The following is a 19,305-nucleotide window of genomic DNA, read 5'->3' as shown; positions in this document are numbered from 1 at the left end:
CAAAAAAAAATATTCCTAATGTTTGAGATTCCATTGTTTCATGTTTTCAGCAACGTCTGGACCAGATTGGGAACAGCAGGGAACAGATTTATATGTAAAAACATATTTATATATGAAGCAGAAGTCAGTTATGTTTGTATTATCTTTGCGCATCATGTGACATGTGAATTTCTTGCAAATAACTGAAATTTGAAATACACTCCCATTCCTTCTTGTGATATTGAACGCAGTTTTAGTCAATATAAATCCATTTTAAGACACAACAGAAGGAATTTCACGTTCAAACACTTACAACAAAATTTTGTAATTCTTTGTTTTGAAAACAGAAAAAAAAATTGTTGATTTACAATTAATGTCAATATAAGCATGCTGTATTTTATGTAGCTTGTGTAGTGTCTTATATTATTAAAATGGTATCTTTTACTCCATGTTTTGGTGAAAATAACTAAATGTGTATTTACATATCTAGCATATTTTAACTACATATAAATCTATTCCCTGGTCATCAGTTTGAAAATAAACATTGACAAGAAAAAGTACATTTTCTTTAAATTTGAAAATGAACTGCACGGTAATAAATACTGACTTTATAATCATTCAAAGTGTGTATACATTTTATTGGGTCACCCTGAATATCATATCTTCTCTAGAATAAAGTAATTGTAACTATAACTGAGTTACTTTTTTGCAGAGACTAATACCACCTCAGCATTAGCAAGGAGCGACGAGGAAAACCATGAAAGAATTTTGACCAGGACAGATGTCTAATGTATGTAACTGAATGGGAAGCACACAACTTCAATATAGTGTTCGGAATTTATTCATGGAGTTAGCTACTTATTCATGCTTGGAAATATGTTAGTGAATATTTGTATCAATTGGAAAAAAAAAAAGAAGAGTAAATTCAACAGATAAAGTGCATTATGGCGATCATATTAATGAAAAAAAGGTCATTCTTTGTTTCAATGCTGCAAACAGGTTACATGATCATATCACCCTAACAAGTTCTCACTGATAGGGTACTATGCTTATTCTGCTTAGAAAGAAAGATCTGATAAGGAAAATACAACCATATCAGCATTATCCTCAAATTAAAGAAAATTATATAACTGTGTATAAACTCAAGCAATCCTGCAAGACAAAAAAAAACCTGGTGCAAGTCTCATTCAATGAGCATATTTTGCATGTAATAAACCTCATCGCAAAATGCAAAGGCAAAGCACAAGCCTTTATGGAAAGTATCACTAAGGGAGAATTCACACCGAATGGAGGATTCCACCAATCGAATGCAGGCTTGTGTGGTCTGACATGCCGCTACAGTGTGAAATGTTGCTGCTGATTGGCTCGATCCCAAGTCACATACATGAGTTGCTTGTTGCTTCGGTATGAATTCTCCCTAATTCTCAACACATGTTGTTTACCCTATCTGAAAACAGTCACTGAATTTTCCAAACTGATTTAGTAACATTATCAAGAAACCTTACCCATTCGAGTTAAAACAAAGTACTTCGCTTTAAACGTAACAATTAAGATGGTGCTACAGTTACAAGTACCACAAACAACTGTTAACAATGTTTGTTCGCATGCAAACACTGAACAAGATGCCGAACAGCTGATTACACGGTACCTTTAAATCAGAATTACATTGATCCACAGTCTGCCCTGTACTTTTCCCTTCTAGCAACTCTCTCTGGTGATCCACTTCTGCTATCAAACCTGAGATTGCTGTGACGACTAGGAAAAAGAAGAGCAGGAAGAAAAAAACCAACTATAATTTCAAGTTGTGGTGTGTATAGTGAGCGTGTTAGCTTGGAGGCACATTTATTATAACTAATATAAATAAAAAAAAACACCTCTCGGGAGATAAATTACACATCATGCATGTACTGGCAAATGACCCTAACCTTGCTACCCTGAGATTCTGCGAGAACGTCAGCTGCCACAGAGCATGATAACTTGTCGGAAACTGAGCTCATTTGAGCTACTATTCTCTCCATGGCAGCCTCAGTTTCTTCAAGCCGCTTGCGTAATTGGTCAAGCTCTATATCTCCTGGAAAAACAAAGCAGTCATTGCTTCAAAATTTATGTGAAAGCATTCAAAAAAGCAATTTATACGTAGTGATCCAAAAATCGCACAACTTCAACTTTGAAATGTTGATAACATGAAAACCATGCGAGATATTCACACTGCCTTTATGGTTTTTCAGGACAAAGCCTAGTCAATTGAGATATTTTTTTTAATTCTTTACCCTGCTTGGCAATGTGAAACATGAAAGGTGTTCTCTGCACCAGACAGGTTAAGTTAAATCCAAAGTTTTGAGTGCCTACATTCCTCTCATCATCAGGGAATGTGTTTCCCTGATAAATAAAAGTAAAGTGCTCCCCTGTGCTTTGCACCACACCAGATCTCGGCCGAGCTGGGGGGCCACGTCCCTGGCCACCTTTACCCACCAGTTTCCTCCAGGTACCCACTTTATACGATGCTGGGTGGGTGCCGGAGCTGCTTGAACAGGTTGAAAAAGTCCCAGTTCTCCCCTGCCGGGGATTGAACCTGGGTCTCTCGCATGGTAGTCAGATGCCCTAACGACTGAGCTACCGCAGCATATTCCCTGATGAGAGGAATGTATGTGCCTGAAACATTAGATGCTAACACCGATTTAACCTGGCTGGAAACATGAGAACACCTGACTGAATCACGTCGCGAAGAAAGCTGCAGTTCGTACCTAGCTCAAAGTAAATATATTTCCACCAGATTGATAACAAGAGATGAAAGACCTGTCACCATTACAGGAAGTTTTGTGGCTTTGCCATCCGCAACCAACAGAAATCATGATGTATAAATAAAGGAAACATTTTATATGTATACACGTTAGGCTTGAAGTTCGAAAATGGGCAATGAATGAACGAAAAAGACCAGCATGTATTAATGAGGCTTTAGAAAGAGCCACATCATGTTCTGGCATATTAAATACCATCATTATGTAAAATTCATGTTGCAGCTTTTAAGAAATATAACCACAATGCATTCCAGCATTATGAAAATACCAGAAGTCTTCTGGTAATATCCCATTATCACCACAATGGTTTTAGAGTACATAAATTTAGGTTATGCTAGTGAAGTTTGAACAACCATGTAGGTGCATTGTCTGCAAGCAGCAGATGATTTAAAGGAACAAACTAGACTCCCAGTCCATGCGAGGACAAACTTCATTTCCTTGAAGACATCTGCTGTAATGCATTTAATGCTCTTAACTTCTGAAACTTTCAGAAGTGCCCAAAATAACCCTTAAACAAGTTGAAACTTTGTCTCACATTGTATCTTGACTATAAAAGAAAATGACCACATGTTTTGGTATTTTCATAATGCCACAATGCATTGTCATCACTTTATTTATCAGTCAATTGGATAATGACAATATTTAATGGGGATAGATCAGTATGAAATTTGACCGATACTGATAAAATATCAATATAAAATTTATTGATATTCTACCAATTTGATGTAAAATTTCAAATGCTTCATTGACCTCAATAATAAATTAATTGATTTCAAATGGTTGGGTGCATCGGCACATATAGCCAATTTGCACCCTTCAATGTACACAGGAAAATATCACCTTATCTAAAATTCTCATTAATAAATGTATGTTATCAGATGAACCAAGCTTCTGCAATGCAAAAGAAGTTGCATATTTAGTCACTTACTTTTAAAAAATTCAGAATGTAGATTGTGTGTTTAATTTATAAACATTTTAACAAAATCGCATAATACTGCACTAAATTGCAGTGACGTGCATTGAGGAGTAGCTAGTCTAGCAGAGATAGATCAATCAATCTCACATTTCGAATTATATTCAAATCACAATATTTATTGACTTGTTAAACCCACAGTAGATATGCAACACTTTCTTTTCCATGCGCTTCTCGTCCATCGGTGCGATCCGCAGGAAGAGCTGGCTGGGTACCCTAGCTCACTCTCCCTCCACCTGACCAGTTTCCAGGTAGAAACGGCCACCCGAAGAAAAAAGGAAGATTTTTACCTCTACCTCCCTTGTGCCCCGCTGCAATGGTTGAAAGCCCAGGCTTTCAGGTCCCCTAGTCTATCTCCTATAGGACAGATAGGGGATTGGTTTCTCATAGATTTTTTGTAAATCCTCTAAAGAACTCAGGGTAAAATTTTCTGCAGTACCTATGTTCTCTGTATTTACACAACCTTTTACACGTTGTACAATATGTATGTATAATATTGGATGCAGTTTTATTATTTATGAAATGGGAACGTGTTATGTGCAGACAATAATGTTATGCTTTCTCTCTCTTTTTTTTTTTTTTTTCTAGTATGGAATATACAATGATGAAATTACAAATATGTGCTCGGGCTCTCTCTCTCTCTCACTCTCGTTTTAGTAGTGTTTTATTTAAATATACTACTCTTGGCCTCTAACAGTCATAAATACAGATGTATTTATTTGGGTAAGAGAACGCACGTTCATATTGTTGTTGGTTTGGTTTATTTTACTTCGCTTTTCTGCCACATTTGGTTTTCGCGAAAATGAGGATGAGTGATGATATGATGAAATTGGTGAAGGGACCTCATATGAACAATCCAGGCCAGGATTCGAACCCGTGATGAGTGCGCATTCTTGTCCTGTGTTGTACTCTGCAGTGAATAATGAAATAATTTGGAATGAAAAATGTATCTCAGAACTCAAAAAGCCAAATGAATATTATTGAAGAAACTACAAAAAAGTGTGTTTTGTTTCTGTGCATAAAGTGTACTTAAAACACCAAATCAACCAACAATCAATCACAGCATGCTACGATACCAGGAGTTCCGGGTTCGAAACCTGACCTGGGCATGGGTGTTCTTTGTGTTTGTCCCTTCATCAATTTTATCGTATCATCTTAGCAATTAACCAAATGTGACAAAAAAACGACGCTAAGTAACAAAAATGAAATCAAATAATTGATCGATTGCTTGATTTGGTTTATTTTACTTTGCTTTTCCGCCACTGTTGGCTAATTGTGAAGATGATATGATAAAATTGATGAAGGGACACACACAAAGAATACCCATGGCCAAGCCGAGATTCGAACCCAGGATCTCTGGCTTAGTAGTCAAATCAAATAGTTTTTTTATTTTCGAATGTGGGTGGGGTTTACGTGTACTTAGTACTCACTCATCATTTTGCAATCTTTTCCTGTTATTGACATTCTTTTTTTTCTTTCTTTTTTTTTTTTGGAATACTGCGCTCTAAAGGGGGGAGGGGTGTGACCCACAACAACCCCATCCTTCTTGAGCATGCCACTGACTGCTACCCCAAGTGTCGATGTCACCGCACATCACTGCTAAATTGTAAGATATTTATAGATATATTGGTAAAATTATGGGTAATTTTACTGGTAAATCGATATGACAATATTGCCCGTACAGATGCAGTAACGATTAACCTGTCCCATCCCTAATATTTAATATGTGAGAATATGTTCTCGCTCTTTACAATCAGCCAGGATGTGAAATTTCATGCATTCTGGTCACTTTTTTCACTCACTGAACATTATTCATAATATGGGAATGAGAGAAGCGGTAATAGATAATATAGGTACTCACGTTTTCCGCAAAGCTGTTTTAAGTAATTTTCTATCAATTTTGGTAGCCACTGCCACCATTAATAGAAAATTACTTAAAACAGCTTTGCGGAAAACGTGAGTACCTATATTATGAACATTATTGTTGAGCTTAACATACAAATTTTCACTACACAACCAAACGATTCTGCATGTATTTTTTTTTCAGTCCCAATACTCCAAACACATACTATATCTGGCTGGAAAAAAATCCCATGTACTCACCATGAAATGTTTTATACAGGCACAGTGATAAATATTTGCATTTATTTTTTATTTATTTGAATATTTGGAAGAATTTCACATGTGCCTCCAATTTCTAGGCATTCCTGTTATGATACTGCCATACACGTAAAGAGTTTTAAAAATTAACTTAACAGATGAAACTTTATAATGAAAACCGATGAATCTCTTACGGTTTCATGTTACTAACAATCATAGTTAACATTGTGCAATTTTTGGATCACACCATAATTGCTGTGTTAATACCAATGCGAATCAGTGCATCTAAAAAGCCAACTACTGTTTAATGTAGAAAAGAGTTAAGCCAATTATGAAAAAGAGGAAGAATTCACTGCAGCAGCAACTTACCTGTCATCTGTACTTCTTTTTAATATGTTTAATATGTTAAAATTTCAAAAGCCAATTGTTACAATGAAGTAACTAATATAAAGAAGCAGAATTCTTATAAGAAAAATTCAAAATTTGCTGCTCTAAGTGACATACTAAGAAAATGATTAGATTGTACTGCTTCTACAATGTTTGCAAGTTTATATGGGACTCAAGAATGGCATGCACCATGTTGCATGTTTGAAATTCATGGTGGGAATTCATTTTAGTTTATTACAAACCTGCAACATGTATCAAAGACTGCTCTATATCATATCTGAACCTTAACTACATGGAAATAAAGGATTAAAAGATTACAGAAAATATAATAAAAAGGCTAAAAGTTCAGTAAAAAGGGGGGGGGGGATGGTCTTACAAGTTTGCATAACCATGGTTGGATATAAATGTTACAGCAAATGTTACTATTAAAGTGATTTCTTATTCAAAAGGTGATATCTTGTCCTGGTTCCACATAACTTTTCTAGCATACATTACAAATACAATCGCACACACACACCCTTACATGGCTTCTCACTCCACACTAATGAAATACAATAAGTTTGTGTTCAAGGTTTGTCCTATGAACACTGAGGGCAGATGACACTGGGACCAGGACCTACATTACACACACACACACAATTTCACCAAATTTTTTGGCAGGAAAAAAAATTGCATGCAAAGTATCCATCAAATTTCTTGAGATTGTGCATTCACAATAATTTAATCTTAAAATTGTGGAGTGAACATAAACGAAGCTTACATCCAGTATGGTTAGTTCTGGATTTACTCAAATCATGGGAAACACTGGCCAGGTAATTATAGAAAATAAATCTGAACATTTATTACTTAAAAAGAACATCAACTGAGGTTACATAACCACAAGGAAAATATGATGAGTATATGAAGCATTTGCTTGTAAATATGAGTAACATTTTCAGCAAAATAATCAAACCAAAAAAACTTTTTATTTATAGATTTTTCTAAAAAAAACATATTTAAATTTTATTAAATAATTGGAAGAAATGCATTTAAATGTATGTTTTGTACAAATTGCCTATTGCATACCATGCCTGAAGATGAATATAAAATTAAAATATCACAAATGTATGAAATATTCAATAGCATTTTACGACTTTTCCAAGATTTCTAGTAGTCTAGCAATATTGTTACTTTGAAGATTTCACGATAAAATATTTATAAATGTAAGAAATCCTATTCTTAAAAATAACAAAAAAAAAAAAAACTTGCAGTAGGTAAATACCATGCAATAAACACAAAAAATGCAAAACTTGATTGCATATGCTAAGTTATTCATACAAAGAAATTTCTATCCATTTGAATATGTTATAATACTTACTCGTATCTCTCTCTTTCCATCCTGAAGCATGAAATGTAATAAACAATAAAAACTTGGCATGAGGAAAATAATATTTTGCAATATTTTTTTTTAGGCTGCAGTCGAGATAAAATTTGAATATGAAGGGAAAAATTCAATAATACGTGGGTCATACCGAAAGTAATGCAAAAGTGGTCATAACCTCTTTATTAACTGATGTAGATCGTTCAAATTGCACATGTAGTTGGAGTGACTCTTCCTCTATACAAACCAGCTACTCAAAATAGTTTCCATTTAAAGTGATGCATTTGCACCATTGTTGAACCCAACCCAATTTGGTATATTTTCCTGCCATTTTCGGCTAATTGTGAAGATGAGGATGAGTGATAACACTGTTCTACAAATTTTCACTTTTTTTCTGTTATGGAAATGAAATTAGCTGTTTCTTACTGAAATTTACCTCCTGAACACGAATATGCACTTCATTTTCTAAGATAAGGTCCTAATTCGATGTTACAGCATAATTTATGTTACCCATAAGCAATGCATTGGCTCTTATTTTCAAGATAAGCATAATTCATGTTATATGGGGAACCGAATATGATTTATTTGTTTTCTGGGTCGCTGAACATGAAAATGATATTTAAATTGATTGATTAGCTCTTGTCTTTGAGATATTAGCAATTTATTATAAATAGGTTACAATAAAATAACAAAAAAAATGCTGAAATGTCTTGGTGGAAGTGCTTACGGCACCACAATTTAGCGGGAAGAAATCCAGGTGGGAATGTAAAAAGTGCATTTTCAGTGACATATTGCACCCCAGATGTTCATAAGACTCCATCAGATGTTCTACAAGTTCCTTGACATTTTCAGCTTTGAAATTACCCAGAAAACCATTCAAAACATTTTAAATTATTGCCATGCTGCATTTTCCCTGTCACTTAGCACTTCTTCAACTGATGGTCTTTAAACAGTTATTTGATTTGTCGACCAATGAACATGCCTGTATTTACTTTGTTGAAACTGAGCTTGGGGAATTTTTTACGTATGTAAGTGAATGCAGATCGCTTCACATCTAAAGCTTTCACAAAATTCTCCATAAGCCCCAATTTTATATGTAGTTGGGGAAGCAAAACTTTGTTTGGCTCTATCAAAGGTTCATGTGCAACATTTTTCATTCCAGGAGTTAACGAATGTTTTTGGGGCCAACTTTTCATAGCATAGCATGTGTCTCTTGCGCAGCTATCCCACTCGCATAGAAAACAACAATATTTAGTGTAGCTGGCTTGAAGTCCTAACAAAATAGCAATTACCTTCAAATCACCACACACTTCCAACTGGTACTTCTTATAGTCTATTCCTATCAGAATGTTTTGCATATTTGCCTATGTTTCTTTAGTGTTAGTTGCATATGCCACAAAAATGACAGGAAACTTATTTCCGTTATGTAAAAGTACCACTTTAGGACTTGTCTTTTAAGCATCAATGAACAGTCACCACTGCTCACGACTGTGCCTCATATTCAATGCATCCATCAGGCAATCAATGTCTTTGCAATACGAGAAATCACAGTCAGTTTTAAAGAATTGCTCAAAATATTTGTTTCTGCGGCGATATGTTGTAACTTTCACGGAGGGGTGTAGATAATTAAATTGTTGTAACCTTCATGCCAACACTTCTCATCTTATCACTGGAGGAGTCTGCGGTTGCCAAGTAGTCTGCATCTCTTGAAGTCGATTGCTGCTCTTGTTCGTTGTTTGAAGAAACACTGCTATTTTCGTCAGAGTCCATAGAAAGGTTTTCTGGAGGTTCAGGAACAGGAAGTCCTTCGCCATGAGGCACAGGCTGAATTGCAGAAAGTATATTAGGGTACACAAATGTTGGTTTTCTCTTCCTGGACATACCTTTCTTAATAGGGGGAATCATACAGAAATAACAATCAGTAGTGTGATTGGTAGGCTCACTCCACACCCTGGGCACTGCAAACGGCATACAACATCCTTTTCCATTCACCCACGCATTAAGTTTGGACGCACACGTAGTGCAGCACACGTGTGGTGAGCATTTTTTGTCCTGGTCCCCTATCTTACACCCAAAATATAAGAAATATGATTTCTTAATAGATGGCGTAATCAAACACTTCCTCGAAGGAAATGTCACTTCTTCGCATATATAGCAGAAGTTATACAGGTTATTAATGCACTTCTGGGACATTTTTCTGCTTGTCTATAAGATTAGAATGCCAATTGAAACTGTCAACACAATATGCACACATCATTCTCAAACCCTATATAAAGAATGGATCACTCAGGCAACACTGCTATCAAAATGATCGAATGATGGGCACCATGGTAATAAATAATGGAATCAATTTAAAAGTAACAAAGTTGCTAGGGGCTTTTTGTGAATACCCATATTTTTTCTTAAGGAAAAAGTAGTGCAAAAGTAGTGAACAGGAATAGCTTAGCGAGCTACTTCTTGGTAAATGCAGTTGTAGCTGTAGCAAAGGTACATTTTTAGAAGAGTAGCTGTAGCTGTAGCAAAGCTATTCCTAAAATGTAGTGTTCTGATCACTTCATTACGTATACATATACATGTGACGTTGTTTGTTCTCACTTTTCTTATGGCTTGATAGAGAAAATTCAGACAAACTGATCAAACTTGCTATATCCCTGCACATCCCACATATAAGTAAAATGCATTCCTTGCTTCATTAAGTGCTACACACAAATATTTTTGAATGCAAAAGCCCCATAATCCTTTTAAACATGCCAAGAAATATATACTATGACATTAAAGAATGGAAACATGTTTGTTGTTCTCAAAACAAATAACCAACTAATTTATACTTAAACATGTGTATACGAACAATAAATAAAAAAAAAATAAATAAAAAAAAAAACAATAAATAAAATAATGACTTACCGAGTTTACTGCTTGCCTTTTCCTCGCTGGGTTTCCGTGCAGTCTTGATCGCTGGCTTTTCTTTCACTTGAATATGTTCGTCGTAGATATATGGTCGGCCTCTGTAATCCTCAGTGAAGACCATTTTCCTGAATTCTGGATCCATGCCAAAATCTTTGTATTTAGGTGTTCTGTCTTCAGATTTCTTGAACAACACCTAAACAATTACATTTAAAAAATACAGTAAAAAATCAGTAATGAAAAAACACAAACTACACATCACTCTCCTGTCAGTGCATGTACAGTCACGGACACTGCTGGCTTGTAACGATTCCATTTGTAGCGACAGCCACCGAAAGCCGCTGACTTTTGCTGCCACCTAACGGGGGGAGAAGGAACCGCCTTACCAGATGCGAGGTGATTTGACCCCTGGAAGCAGGGGTGAAAGACTGGGGACGAAAAACAGAGAGAGGGAGATTTCCAGGGCATCGCGAGGACAACGACGGGAGCGGTCTCCTTCGTTATTACTCAGTGTTTCCTTCGGTATTACTCAGTGTTTGTAGTGTAGCTGCAGTGTTCGTCTAGAATAAACAAGAAGGTAAGCCAACATCCTTTGATTTGGTGATTATTCCCCAAACTGGTGACCCCGACGTGATCGTTTTTTTTGGGGGCCGTGAATTGTGATTACCCCCTTTGTGTACCATACCAGCCGGATCGAACAAGTTCACGCTAGACGACGTGCCCAATCCCCCTTTGTTCTGGATGCACCAACTACACCGCGATGACAGAGGAACTTCAAGCGCAGCTCGACCAACTCAGGCGGGAAAACTAGCAACTCAGACAGCAAGCACTTCAACCGAGGACTCCAGCACCGCACGCAGTACAATCGCAACAGGACTCCGTACATCGAGTGAGTGTGAAGCTCCCCCCATTCTGGCCCGAGGACATGGAATTGTGGTTCTCCCAAGTGGAGGCCCAGTTCACCATCGCCCACATCATCCGGGAGGAGACGAAGTTCGCATACGTCGTGGGACAGTTAGAAGGTCGCTACGCGTTCGAAGTGAGAGACATTATACGTACACCACCGGCAACCGACCCTTACACCCGGCTGCGGACAGAACTCACGCGAAGATTTTCCCTGTCTGAAAATCAACGATTGCGGCAGATCCTGATGGAAGAAGAAATGGGCAGTCACAAACCGTCCCAGTTCCTACGTCACCTCCAGTCACTCGCAGGCACCACTCCCATGCGTAACGACTTGCTGCGCACGTTGTGGCTCCAACGCCTGCCCGCTCAAGTTCAAGCGATTCTGCAGGTGCAGTCTTCGGAACTTCCGCTGGACCAACTTGCCACGCTCGCGGACCGCATCGTGGAGGTGAGCCCCCCATGCTCACCCCCGCGACAAGCAACATCACCGCACAGTTCGTCTCGCCCAACCCGCCGGCTATCTGCGCGACCGCGACGCCACTCGCGCCCGCCTCCGACACGGTTTGGCTTCTCCAACGCGTCGAGGAGCTAACTCGTCAAGTCGCGTCCCTGCAAAGCGACTTTCGCGCCTTCCGCGGCCGCTCGCAATCGCGTGACCGTACCAGCCCGCGCCGCTACGGCCGCAGACCGCCGTCAAGAGGAAGAGATGAGGGAATATGCTGGTATCACCACCGCTTCGGCGACCAGGCTCAGAGGTGCAACGACCCATGCACGTACGCGCCCGCGACAACAAACACCAACGGCAGCCGCTAGTCGCGGCAAACGGCTGCCGTCCTGGTGGAAGCCGCCTGTACGTGACCGACCGCTATAGCCGCCACCGCTTCCTCGTCGACACAGGGTCGGATATTTGTTGTTTCCCAAGACGTTTGCTCCCGGACCGACGCCATCCGACCGACTACGTGCTCAGTGCCGCAAACGACTCGACGATCAAGACGTACGGAATTCTGCCCCTCTGCCTCAAACTCGGCCTGCGTCGCGAGTTTTCATGGCGTTTCGTCGTCGCGGACGTTTCCGTGCCCATCATCGGATCGGACTTCCTGGACCACTTTGAGCTGCTGCCGGATTGTCGCAACAAGCGCCTGCTCGATGGACGAACGGGACTCTCGGCTCCCTGCCAGCCAACGAACACTATGCAACCCAGCATCAAGGCCTTGTCGAACGATTCTTCATACAGCGACGTCCTAGCCGATTTCCCGACGCTCACGCGTCCCGCGGGCACGCCGCGAGAAGTTCGTCACTCCACGGTTCACTACATCCGGACGACCCCGGGCCCCCCCGTGTCCAGCCGACCTCGCCGCCTCGCTCCAGATCGCCTACAAATAGCCAAGGCCGAATTCGACTCCATGTTGCGCGAAGGCACCGCACGTCGCTCCGACAGCCCCTGGTCTTCGCCGCTGCACATGGTACCCAACAAAACGGAGGGCTGGAGACCGTGCGGGGACTACCGTGGCCTCAATGCCCGTACGATTCCGGACAGCTATCCAGTGAGGCACATCCACGATTTCAGCAACCACCTCCACCGTCTTCTCGGTCATCGACTTGGTCAAGGCGTACACACAAATTCCTGTCAACCCAGACGACATCCCGAAGACAGCGATCACCACGCCATTCGGGTTGTTCGAGTTCCCATACATGACCTTCGGACTACGCAACGCCGGGCAGACGTTCCAGCGTTTCATCGACGAAGTGCTCTCAGGACTGGATTTCTGCTTTCCATTCATCGACGATATACTCGTCTCATCACGCAACCACGAGGAACACCGCGAACACCTACGTGCCCTCTTCGGACGTCTCTCGGACCACGGCATCCTGATTAACACCCAGAAGTGTGTGATTGGGACCCCCTCCATCACGTTCCTTGGGTACGAAGTCTCTGCTGCCGGCACACGACCGCTTCCCGACCGCATCGCAGACCTACAGGACTTCAAACGACCAGCCACGGCTCGCGGCGTGCGTCGCTTCCTCGGCATGATCAACTTCTACCGTCGTTTCCTGCCATCCTCTGCCAAACACCAAGCTCCTCTGCATGCTGCCATCACCACCCTCCGAGGATCCCAGCCATTCCCATGGACGCCGGACCTAGAACAAGCTTTCGAGGCCTGCAAGACCAGCCTTGCCAACGCCACGCTCCTGGCCCATCCGCATCCCGAAGCCCCGCTGGGACTTTTCACCGATGCCTCCGCCACCTCCGTCGGTGCATGCCTGCAACAGTTCGCCAATGGCTCGTGGCAACCCCTCGCCTTTTTCTCCCGGAAACTCACCACCAAGCAGACCGAGTGGCCACCGTACTACCGCGAACTTCTCGCAGTCTACGCAGCCGTTCAGCACTTTCGTCACATCCTGGAAGCGCAACACTGCACCATATACGTGGATCACAAGCCCATCACCTACGCCTTCCAGCAGCGGCGTGACAAACTACCTCCAGTGCAACTCAACCAACTTTCCTTCATCGCTCAGTTCACCACGGACATCCGCTACATTGAAGGCACCTCTAACGTGGTGGCGGACGCGCTATCGCGGGTGGATGCAGTTCGCGGGAACACCCCCTCCCCCGATCTGCGCTCCCTCGCCTCCGCCCAAGAAGAGGACGATGAGCTCCGTGAGCTCCTGAACGGCGATTGCGACCTCCACCTCCAGCTCATGGACATACCTGGCACCGAAGTCAAGCTCTACTGCGACACCTCCACCGCGAAACCCCGGCCGTATGTACCCACCGTGCACCGCCGACGCATATTTGATGCCTTGCACGGCCTCAGTCATCCCGGTACCCGAGCATCCGCGTGCCTAATCGCGTCGCGTTTTGTCTGGCCCAGAGTCCAGCAAGACTGTCGCGCTTGGGCCCGATCGTGCCAAGACTGCCAGCACACCAAAGTCTCCCGACACGTGCACGCTCCATTGGGCAATTTCGTTCCTCCGTCTGCAAGGTTTCAGCACGTGCACATCGATCTGATCGGGCCTCTCCCATCAGCGGGACCCTATAAGTACTGCCTGACAGCCGTGGACCATTTCACCCGTTGGCCTGAAGCCTTCCCCTTGGAACGCATCACCGCGGCGGACGTCGCGACGGCCTTCACATCGTGTTGGATCTCGCGATTCAGCTCCCCCGCCCGCATCACAACAGATCAAGGGCGGCAATTTGAATCAGAACTCTTCCGCGAACTAGGACGGACCATCGGCTCCGAGCGCCATCGCACCACCAGCTACCACCCGTGCGCCAACGGCATGGTCGAGCGCTTTCACTGCCACCTCAAGGCAGCACTCATGTGCCACCCTGGCTCCACCTGGATAGAAGCCCTGCCCCTCGTGCTCCTTGGGATTCGCGCAGCCATCAAAGATGACCTCGCAGCATCGCCTGCCGAACTGGTGTACGGCGAACCTCTTCGACTCCCAGGAGAGCTCATCGTGCCACCAACAGCCACCCGGATGGAAGACCCTTCCGACCTGATTTCCAGACTTCGGCAACACATGGCTCGCCTGCGACCACAATCCGGTTCCCGTCACAATCAACCCAGCACCTTCGTATTCTAGGACCTGTCAACCTGCACCCACGTCTTTCTCCGTGACGACTCCGTACGAGGCAGCCTCCAACCACCGTATTCCGGACCACACCAAGTTATAAGCAAAGACGGCAAGACCTTCACCCTGCGTCTCAACGGTCGTGAGACCCACGTCAGCATTGACCGGGTCAAACCAGCCTACACCTGGACGGAGGACGTCCCACCAACCAAGGATTCCTCAGAGACACCAACGCACCCCCCCACCAACCAACCACCATCGGCGCAACGTCAAGAGAGTCCGTCACCAAGAGGTGACTACGTCACCCGTTCTGGTCGACGCGTAACATTTCGCCTCCCACACAAGGTGTAACCCTTTTTCTCCGTGGGGGGCTGGTGTAGCGACAGCCACCGAAAGCCGCTGACTTTTGCTGCCACCTAACGGGGGGAGAAGGAACCGCCTTACCAGACGCGAGGTGATTTGACCCCTGGAAGCAGGGGTGAAAGACTGGGGACGAAAAACAGAGAGAGGGAGATTTCCAGGGCATCGCGAGGACAACGACGGGAGCGGTCTCCTTCGTTATTACTCAGTGTTTCCTTCGGTATTACTCAGTGTTTGTAGTGTAGCTGTAGTGTTCGTCTAGAATAAACAAGAAGGTAAGCCAACATCCTTTGATTTGGTGATTATTCCCCAAACTGGTGACCCCGACGTGATCGTTTTTTTTGGGGGCCGTGAATTGTGATTACCCCCTTTGTGTACCATACCAGCCGGATCGAACAAGTTCACGCTAGACGACGCGCCCAATCCCCCTTTTTTCTGGACGCACCAACTACACCGCGATGACAGAGGAACTTCAAGCGCAGCTCGACCAACTCAGGCGGGAAAACTAGCAACTCAGACAGCAAGCACTTCAACCGAGGACTCCAGCACCGCACGCAGTACAATCGCAACAGGACTCCGTACATCGAGTGAGTGTGAAGCTCCCCCCATTCTGGCCCGAGGACATGGAATTGTGGTTCTCCCAAGTGGAGGCCCAGTTCACCATCGCCCACATCATCCGGGAGGAGACGAAGTTCCCATACGTCGTGGGACAGTTAGAAGGTCGCTACGCGTTCGAAGTGAGAGACATTATACGTACACCACCACTAGAATAAACAAGAAGGTAAGCCAACATCCTTTGATTTGGTGATTATTCCCCAAACATTGAAAGTGAATGTATTCATTACAAGCCGGCAGTGTCCGTGACTGTACATGCATATTAAACTATTAACATAAAATGTCATTCTTTTAGCAATATAAATGTTCAATGACCAATGTAGATTCAAAATATGGATAGCTGTTAAGCTCTCTGTTATTGTGGTCTAAATAGTAAATGAAACAGGTTATATTTTCAAATTTTCTACCATGCAACTGAGAAGAAAGAAAGTCTAAGATATATAAAAAATTATATATTTACAGTAAAATAAAAAAATGTATATTTCTTGCACAATGCATAGAATCCACGAGACTCATGAAACATTCTCCACTGTTAACCTTGTTGTTGTTACATTGTAATGTATTTGTATGTAGTCTATATGCAACAATTGGATAATCACACATTAAGGCTGAGTAATGATTAGATTAAATTGATGAAGGGACACTTACAAAGAACACTCATGACCAGGCTGTGATTTGGAGCTCCGAACTTCGGTGGGGAGATCAAAAGTAGACCACTTAATGTACTTGCTCACCAAGCTTGCCGTTATCTTGTACGTTACAAACTACACAAGGTAAGACATACTGATTGACTGATTTCCTTAATTCACTTAGTCCTTGGGCCACTTGTGGTTAATCACATAGATGAGGATGGGTGATGATCATGGTTGTTAAAAGTCCAGGAATTTTAAATAAATTCATTTTCGGTCCAGGAGAGAAAATCAACAAGAGTAAATGGGTTTTGGACTCTAAAAAATCTTTCTAACGTTAACGTATTTCAATTCGGTCCAGGAACCTTTTTTCCAGCTGAATTTAAATTTGGTCCAGGAACCTCTTTTGTGGATGAATTTCAATTTGGTTCAGGAACTTTTTTTTCTGGATGAATTTAAACACAGTCCTGGGACCTTCTTAAATTCATCCAGAAAAAAGGTCTCTGCACCAAATTTAAATTCATCTAGAAAATACGGTCCACGAACTTTTTTCTGGATCAATTTAAATATGGTCCAGAAACATTTTTTCCAGATCAATTTAAATACAGTCCAGGAACCTATTTTCAATAAAACAATATGCAACTTGGACCGAATTTAAATTGTGTAAGAAAAAAGGTTCTGGTACTAATAGAACCCATTAGATTTTATGGGTTCCTGGACCTTTAACAATCCTGGTGATTATATGATGAAGGGACACTCACAAAGAAACCTATGGCCAGACCAGGATTAGAACTCAGGACCCCTGACATAGTACGTGCAATGCTAAGCACTCCACCACAGAGGTAGACAATACTGCATGACAGCCAAGGTGAAATTTTATAAATAAATTGCAAGAAAATGCTATGGTAATATTTGATGAGAAAATCAGTATATGAATTTAACACAAAAATGTCATGGATTCGCAATGCCATATTTTACCTTCATGATTGTGTACACGAAGAATACAACTATTCCCACCGTGTACAAAGGCATCACTATACCCATTGTGCCACTTCCTTTTGGGGAAACTACATGTCCAGGGCCACCCATTGGCGGTCGCATACCAGGAACTGGAACAGTCTGTAACAGAAAAAAAAATCATCACAATGCAGGCAAGTTTGTAACAAAACAAATAAAAATAAGTGCAGACTATTTTACAAAAAAATTTAAAGAAAATGGACGTATGCAGTTCACTGTAAATGTATCATATGAACAATGAAAAGGACATTTTCTTCCTACACGTATTAAGAAAGGGACCCCCTTAGGCATATCATATTGCAAGGATCAGTCAGTGGAAAACAGGCCACCTCATATATGTCGATGTGTATATGCAGTGCAGGGCTGTCGTTAGGGGGGAGGGGCACTAGGGGGCACTGGCCCTGGCAAACATCCACCTGGCCCCGGGAAACTGTTCTGTATTTGCTGGAAATTTTACTTTGATGACAAATATTGCAAAATAATTCTACAGTAAATTTTGCTTGCAGTTTGAAACACTTCTTCAATTTTCAGTAGCACGAACCCAAGCAAGGCATTTCTTTCTTATTTCCCTGTTTCTTGCTTGTTGAACACAAACAGATGTATTAGCAGATAGCAGAGGATGCAGTTAATGGTTTTGTGGTGCGCCCCAGTCAGGGAAGTCTGACACCTAATGAAAATTCACTTTTCCTCCCTGCTGCACACCAGATCCAGGATCCCCCCCAAACCCGCACTTTCTCTTCATATGGCCGTGAACTGACACCATGGGTGCCAACAGAATGACACAAACAGGATGATTTAGCAGCGGGTGGCTAGAACTTTCTGGGTTTATTTTATGGTTCATCCCCATGCCTTTCAATTTCCAAGAACAGAATGACATAGCAGTTCTTCTCACATGCACTCAACCCTCCTGCTAATGACCTGCTCTCAAAGGAGGAAAAGGCCACTTTCTGAAAATTCGGAGAAACGTCGAAGCGGTTGGTTCATCTGTTGATTTGGTGAACAATTGATATCTGTCAGATAGTTTGAAGTAGGGTTTGTGGTCTGATTGGTGGTTAACTTCTGTAAACGCGAGAAGATAGAATCTGACTACCACACAAGATCCTGGGTTCGACTTCCAGGGTGGTTGATCTCATGTATAATGAAGAATAAACCACGTTTCAATTAAGGAAGAAAACTAGGTATGTAGCAATTTTATTTACAGCCGTCTGCATGCTCTATAAGTATTATGTTACAAAATTTGTATATCTTTCTGACTTTGTGATTTTTCTTCATTTAGCCCCCACCTTAAAATGCGGAAGCTGCTGCTGCTGCTTAGGTGGCAAGGTTGTCTAGACATACAAATATAATTAATCCCTAGTCATACAGCGAATAATAGTTATATAATATAATCATGAGTTATGGAGAAGCATTTGTGTTTCTATTTGTTGTGCTGTGGTTAACAATGTGCACTACGATGCCAGGGATCCTAGGTTCGAATCCTGGACTGGGCATGTGTGTTCTTTATGATGGTCCTCTCATCAATTTCACATCACTCATTTTCATCTTCATCTTCATGATTAGCCAATAAGTGTCGCAAAAGCGAAGTAAAATAAACCAAATCAATCATTTATATATTTCTATATTACGCCGCTCTTCTACCTCTTGGGTTAAATGCGACGATGAGGATGAATGATGAGCCGAAGGATGGCGATGGGTCAGACT

At 42.0% G+C, this 19,305-nt stretch overlaps 1 protein-coding gene across 7 annotated transcripts in view; it reads right to left on the bottom strand.

Moving 5' to 3' along the window:
- Positions 1-19,305, bottom strand: part of RIC-3 (RIC3 acetylcholine receptor chaperone) — an 83,738-nt gene that overhangs the window by 22,128 nt on the left and 42,305 nt on the right. For 3 of the 7 annotated variants that reach the window (XM_083132660.1, XM_083132693.1, XM_083132680.1), the window contains 4 exons: positions 17,566-17,706; positions 10,502-10,697; positions 7,595-7,615; positions 1,905-2,050 (listed from right to left, as the gene is read on the bottom strand). In XM_083132660.1, the coding sequence (XP_082988786.1) occupies positions 1,905-2,050; positions 7,595-7,615; positions 10,502-10,697; positions 17,566-17,706 (504 nt within the window). Of the gene's footprint in view, positions 1-1,627; positions 1,735-1,904; positions 2,051-7,594; positions 7,616-10,501; positions 10,698-17,565; positions 17,707-19,305 lie in introns of all 7 variants that reach the window. The other 4 variants (XM_083132666.1, XM_083132686.1, XM_083132670.1 and 1 more) reach the window with 3 other exon arrangements.

Source organism: Lepisma saccharinum, chromosome 1, assembly GCF_977018435.1.
Source record: "Lepisma saccharinum chromosome 1, izLepSacc3.1, whole genome shotgun sequence".
Lineage (NCBI taxonomy): Eukaryota > Metazoa > Arthropoda > Insecta > Zygentoma > Lepismatidae > Lepisma > Lepisma saccharinum.
The sequence above is the reverse complement of the archived record's forward strand: the minus strand, read 5'-3'. Positions and strand labels throughout refer to the sequence as shown.